Here is a 7324-nt window from a genome sequence, read left to right as displayed (position 1 = left end):
ATTAAAACTTCACTGTAATAACTAAAATTGTAATGATGTAATAGTAGTTGTAATAATTTTAATTGTATGATGGCTTGCTTATTGCAAGACTAGAATAAAGAGTAAATAAATTTTTCTTACATATTACTCGTTTCTTTATATTTATGCGTTAACTGCAATTTACATTCTGCCTATGTGTGGTTTTTAATCTAGTTTGATTTGATAATTTGATAATTTATGGAATATAAAAGATTGTGATAATAATGTAATAATCGTATATAAAAAATGATTCGGCAAACTATCTTTATTCAAAGTTATTATATGTGTTTAAAACTATCAATGAGAAATCAAAAGTGTGGTTTATGATTAATGTTGATATCTGTTATCCTTTCTCAAAAATGTTGAAATAACTGTAATTGAAAATTTGAATATAATTTTGAAAAAGCGAGGCTTATTATTTAGGATTATTATTAATAGTAATCATTTTTATTATTAAATACATATATATGCATTTATATATATATATATATATATATATATATATATATACATCTAAAAGTGTATAACATTAAATCAACCTACATTCCATTTACTTTTTAACAATCTGTGGCTTGAAGTCATGCTGTACGGCTTTCGTGAAACTCTCAGCATATAGTTCTAATCTCTGAGTCATCTGCAAAAAATATGGCTTTAATATGTATAATTATAAATGATATCAATTATTAAACATTTGAAATAATTATATCTTTTAATTTTTCACCTATTTTCAAATGTAAACAATGATATCAATTATTAAACATTTGAAATAATTATATCTTTTAATTTTTCACCTATTTTCAAATGTAAACATATCTTTGATTTTAAATAAAAATTGATATCACTACTGCATGATATCAGGTTGTCCAGAGTGGAGACTTGAACTGAATTTCGAATTAAATAAAATTAAATTTACCTACTCAGATGCTAAATGTTGAATGTAAAATGCTAGATGTCATTTAAAATTCAATATTAATGTAGAAAATTCTTATACCAGCTAAATACTCTAACTTGATTCTAAGAAGAATAATGTGAAAGATTTCGCATTGCTATTTCACACCACAGTGCCCAAAATGGGCTATTTTCAAATATAAATATATCTTTGATATATTTATATATCACTACTGTGTGATATCAGGTTGTCCAGAGTGCAGACTTGAACTTAATTTCGAATTAAATAAAATTAAAAAAGCATTTAATTTGCAAAAACAAATATTAAGATCTATAAGATTAAAACAATTTCATGTTTTAAAATAGACCATATTGCAAAGGGTTACAAAATTTTATTAAAATCTCTTCAAGTAAGGCAAAACACGACTGCATTAGTTAAAAAATAATAATCTTGACACATGCGCAGCCTGTTATCTGCCAAACATATATTGTATCTTATATTATTTTAATTTTTGGCATATCTCAGCAGTTTTTCGGTAATAATAATGTAGATATTACATTTTTCTTATTCATAATCATAAATATATTATATTTTAATATTGTCTTAGGCTATATAAGTAACACGGGGTATTCTCATATTGTCTAGGATAAGGAAATTGAAAAGTTTGACAGATGACAGTCTTCATTTGTTTTCAATGCTAAACAATGATAAACAGGTTATTGTAATTTTCTTATTTATTTGTACAATCTAACTATATTTCTATAATTCATAAAACCCTAAAAAATTCCCTTAAGAATCTTCAGAAAGATTTATCAAAATCTGAATAATCGTTTAGGAGGATTATCATACATCATTACAGAAGAATTTTATATATAAGATATATTATAAATTATTTACTTACTCTGAATCCCCAATGATCTTTGACTTGTCTGCATAAATTCAAATCCATTTCAGCAATAAGCAATCCATCCTTGTTTCGAGACAAAAACTACCAATACAAAAAACATCATAAGTTATGAGAATGATAATATAATTTATAAATTTACAAGTATTAAAATTATAACACTATCAATTAGTTATTAATAATTAATACTCAATTTAAAATATCCATCCATTACCATAGTCCTGCCTTTTGGCAGACTACTATTTATTATCCATTTCATTACATCTCTATTACCTCGCTCAGCTGTCCATCAGGCGAAGCAACATAGCTGGACCCATAAAACGGACCAAAGTTCTTATGAGCTTCCTTGCCGTCTCCTGAAGTGAATTCCTTTTCAAAGACTTCTGTTCCCACACGATTTATGGCCACTGTGAAGCACCCGTTAGCTATTGCTGCACAGCGAGCCTCTACTGGCCACAGGGGCTCACTTAAGGACCCAATCTAGAGAGAAAAATGTATGTGAATATTGCCATGGGCTCTAAATAAATAAATAAATAAATGGAATAAGGTATGGTGTAAGATTATTTAAGGTGGTGCATAGATAAGATATGTTAGCTCATGAAAATTCATATTAATGATGAGATTAATGATAATGAGAAAAACCAAATGTTTGTAATTTTTTTCTTAATGAAATAAATAAAAGGTAAAAATGGAGTGTAGTGTGTTCATATTTACATAATATATATAACATTGTCATGAGGCTTTACTAAAATTTGTTTGTGATTTTCATTTTTGAAGAATCCTTTTTATCAGACTAATTGTTTAGATTGCTGCTCAATTTATATTGGTGAAACCATACAAAGTTTAACTAAAAACATAATATAGACTTTTAGAACATCTTAGGAATCCTGTTTATCAAATTAATTGTTCAGACTGCTGCTCAATTTATATTGGTAAAACTAGACAAAATTTCATAAAACGACTTCAACAATATAAAAACAATTCTAAATATTCCTACAATTCAAAACTATGCTTACAGAACATATTTACATCTTAAAACATAATATATACTTTTAGAACATCTTAAGAATCCTGTTTATCAAATTAATTGTTCAGATTGCTGCTCAATGTATATTGGTGAAACTAGACAAAATTTATTAATACGTCTTCAACAACATAAAAACAATTCTAAATATACCTACAATTCAAAACTAGGCTTACAGAACACATTTACACCTTAAAACATAATATAGACTTTTAGAACATCTTATGAATCCTGTATATCAAATTAATTGTTTAGATTGCTGCACAATTTATATTGATGAAACTAGACAAAATTTAATAAGACGACTTCAACAACATAAAAAGAATTCTTAATACCCCTAGTATTTAAAACTATGCTTACAGAAAACATTTACACCTTAAAACATAATATAGACTTTTAGAACATCTTAGGAATCCTGTTTACCAAATTAATTTTTCAGATTGCTGCTCAATTTATATTGGTGAAACTTGACAAAAGTTAATAAAATGACTTCAACAACATAAAAACAATTCTAAATATCCCTACCATTTAAAACTATGCTTACAGAACATATTTACACCTTAAAATATAATATTAACTTTAGAACATCTTAGGAATCCTGTTTGTCAAATTAATTGTTTAGATTGCTGCTCAATTTATATTGGTGAAGCTTGACAAAATTTAATAAAACAACTTCAACAACATAAAAACAATTCTAAATATCCCTACCATTTGAAACTATGCTTACAAAACACATTTACACCTTAAAACATAATATACTTTTCATGTCAAAAACAATTTATTCAAAAGACCTGTAAGCAAAGTTTATTTGTGCAAAAATTTTGGAAGTGATTTGATAGGTTATCAAGCAATAAAAATATCTTCCAAAAATATTAGCAATTTGTTTCACATACGTTACAATCTTAGTGAAAATATATTTCATAAAAATCTTTCTTTCATTATATTTTTAGCTAGTTCACAGATATACAGATCATACTTATCACTAACATCACAGTTACTTTCTTCTAAAAAATTTTATATATATATATATATATATATATATATATGTATATTTTATTTATATATATATATATATATATATATATATTTTATTTATATATATATATATATATATATATATATTTATATATAATATAAGTAGACTTACAGTTGCCGAAGGATTAAAGATGATCTCTGCTCCATTAATTGCAAACATAGTCCAATTGAGTGGATGGTGTCGACCGTAACAAATGTTTATGGCAAGTTTTCCAAAATCAGTCTTCAACAAATATAAACATATATAGGTATTAAATATGTATCAATCTATATATATACATATATATGAAGAATTTCGAGTTTTAATTACGTTTACTTCAAAATATAAAATTTTTGGGTTGAAAAAATCTATATAATGATTTAAATTATTTATATGCTCGGTTAACATGGTCTTGAATTGTTTGGTATTTTTCGAGTTATTTTCAATTTCAATTAATCTTCTATACTAAGTTTCTGATATGGTTAGAATTAAATTTAGATTTAATTTGTGTAAAAATGAAACTAAAGGTTGTATTGCAAATACACACCAAAAAAGGCCACATTGTCGAATCAAATAAAAGATATTATATCACATCAAATTCAAGACTATTCAAATACATTATATATATATATTTATATATATATAATATATATATATATATATATATATATATATATATATTTATATATATCTATTTACTTCAAAAACAGGATGGCCAGTGTTTCCTTCCATGTAATAAGTCGACTCATTAAAATCTCCAACTCTTGGAATGTGATTTTTTCTGTGTTTGCCCAAAACCTTCAAATAAAAATAAATATATACACATTTTTAATTTATATTTTTTCCAGAAAATCCTAATTGCTAATTTTATGTTACTAGACGTTCTAAATTGATGGCAACACAAGCATGTAAGTGTGAGAGAAGATTTGACTTTTTGTCCACGCAGTCATATTATAGGGTGTTCTTTAAGATCATGGACTATATATCAGTATATACCAAGTTTTATTAATTACAAAAAAACGGCTCGGCCAATTTTTGCCTAAAAGCTAATAAGCATGATTCTCATTCGATATCTTTCAAACAGATTTTAAATTATGATTATATCAGGATTTTTTGCAAAAAATGGACAAAACATATTGCACGCTTTTGCTAATTGTAAAAAAAATCTCGGCTGATTGTATAGCAAAACTAAAACGCAATCGAATGGTTTTAAACTGAAATTGGTTCAGAGGTTTTTTGAGAAAAATTCAACAAAATCAAAAATCCGACACACACACATATATATATAAACATTTTTCAAATTGGATCTCAAACAATTCAGAATGACTTGAAACACATTTTTTTTTCCTCAAAAATTTTTTCCCTAAAAACATACACACATTTTCCAAATTGAGTCTCAAACAATTCAGAATGACTTGAAACACAATTTTTCCCCCAAAAAATTACAGTCCATGTTTTTTTTCCAAAAAATCAAAGTCCATGGTATTTCCCCAAAATTTTTTTCCCAAAAAATCAAAGATTATAGTTCATGGTTTTTTCCCAAAAATTTTTTCACAAAAAATCAAAGACTACAATCCATGTTTTTTTTCCTGGTGCAAAAAAATTCTCTTTCAACGGTTAAGGTTTACTTAAACATTAATACATGTATTAATCTCTAACTGCAGTTAGAGATATTATAATAAGCTTGTTTGTTAAAAAGGAGTAAATTGGAAATGGCATTGATTAGTTTTTAGTAGAAGCAAATACATTATTTTCTGGTGAAAACAAATTTCTCCTTCAACCTTATAAGGGTTACTTAAACATTGATACAGTTAGAGATATTATAATAAGCTTGTTTGTTAGAAAGGGGTAAATTAGAAATAGTATTGATTAGTTTTTAGTGAAACCAGAAACTTCATTTTTGAAAGAAACAGTTGATTATTTCTGAAAGTTGATGCAACTTGCATCAAGGCAAAATACCATTCACACCTAATTAATATTTTAATTAATTATTTGCAGCAACAAAAACTTATGTTATATTTTTATTAAATATATATGTAAAAAAGGTGCATAAATCTACACATACAAATGCAAATATTGTATTGAGAAGATTTTAAACTACTTTAAAATTAAATACCTCTCCTTTATTATCTATAACGACTGCCGTGTTCCAAATGGTATCCCCATGGTTTGCATCACGTTCCAAAATTGGTGAAATGATCACCATGTTGTATTCTTTGCAGAGCTAAAATTAAAAATACTATTATATATAATAATAATAATAATTATTGATTATTATTAATTAGATATTAATTATTATACCTTTTGCAACATACGGGTTGTTGGTCCATCTTCTGCTGATTCAGCATATTCACACCAAGGTAATTTTTCTCGAGTACAAAACCCAAAAGGCATTGCTACAACAAACAGTAATCGTCAACACATTCTTATTAGAGCTTATGGAGCAATTCTGACGTAACAGAACTCATAAAATAGCATTGTCAAAGCAATGCTATCTTATGCTTGTTCTTGGCAGTGAAAATTATGAACATATCTATTTATTTGCTGTGCAATCAGGCGTATTTTATATATAAATAGGCAAGAAAGAATGTTATGATAACAGAATTCTAGATGATGCAGTTATCATAACATCATTCATTCCTTTTTTGTATGTAAAATACGCCTGATCGCACAGCAAATAGATGGACATTTTCACAGTTTTCTCAATCAATAAACAAGCATAAGCTAGTGTTACCATGACAACACTATTTTATGAGCTCGGTTACAGCAGAATTGCCCCATTAATTATTATTAACTATCTTCTATCTATTACTTACTCCATGCTTCCTGTAAGCACAGCACATTAACATTATTATCACAAGCAGCTTGTATAATATTCCTCGCCTTTCCATACAAAGCCTCTCTCATTTCAGCCACAGGAGTCCACGTATTGAGCCCTTCGGGTAGTGCAAACTGCACTGCTGCAATTCTAACAACTCTCGAGGCTCTTGTAGATTCATGACGAGCTAGAGGTACAAAAGTGTGGCCACGGATTTCGAAATTTTTCGTTGTTGCAAATGATAAACTGTCGGGGTGGAGATCCAACGATGAACTAAATAGGAAATGATACATGGTATTAAATTTTTTGTAACATTGGGGTGCATATGATATTGTACATGATATATACTTAGATGTAAGGTATTAATATAACTAATATATAATGTGTTTTGATTTAATTATTGTAACATAAAACAGTATTTGATTTAACTATTACAAAACAGAAATCATGAATACTGAAAACATACAGTAATAATAATTAAAATAAATGCAATGAGGAGCACCATGATTCAACGATTCCCTTTCCCTCCCTTGTTTATTATTCCCAATGCAATTTTATTACCATTAATAAATTTTTTATTTATTCCTATGCATTTTCCTTTCCAAACTTCTGCTTCCATGCTTCCTCGTCCTGTGTTTCGGCTTTCAAATCCCTGA

At 27.0% G+C, this 7324-nt stretch overlaps 1 protein-coding gene across 1 annotated transcript; it reads right to left on the bottom strand.

Moving 5' to 3' along the window:
• Nucleotides 1–567: 567 nt before the first annotated feature.
• On the bottom strand, nt 568–6934 carry LOC113374203 (beta-ureidopropionase-like; the record flags this gene model as incomplete). The annotated part of the gene is given in 8 exon segments (XM_026614387.1): nt 568–652; nt 1809–1895; nt 2085–2291; nt 3983–4093; nt 4550–4648; nt 5967–6074; nt 6152–6246; nt 6667–6934. Coding segments are annotated over 8 exon segments (1059 nt in total), but the record flags the coding sequence as incomplete, so codon positions are not given.
• Between the last annotated feature and the right edge of the window lie 390 nt (nt 6935–7324).

Source organism: Ctenocephalides felis, unplaced genomic scaffold (genome assembly GCF_003426905.1).
Source record: "Ctenocephalides felis isolate EL2017-DRISC unplaced genomic scaffold, ASM342690v1 CF-g0.4_SCAFFOLD_01653, whole genome shotgun sequence".
In the NCBI taxonomy this organism is placed as follows: domain Eukaryota; kingdom Metazoa; phylum Arthropoda; class Insecta; order Siphonaptera; family Pulicidae; genus Ctenocephalides; species Ctenocephalides felis.
The sequence above is the reverse complement of the archived record's forward strand: the minus strand, read 5'-3'. Positions and strand labels throughout refer to the sequence as shown.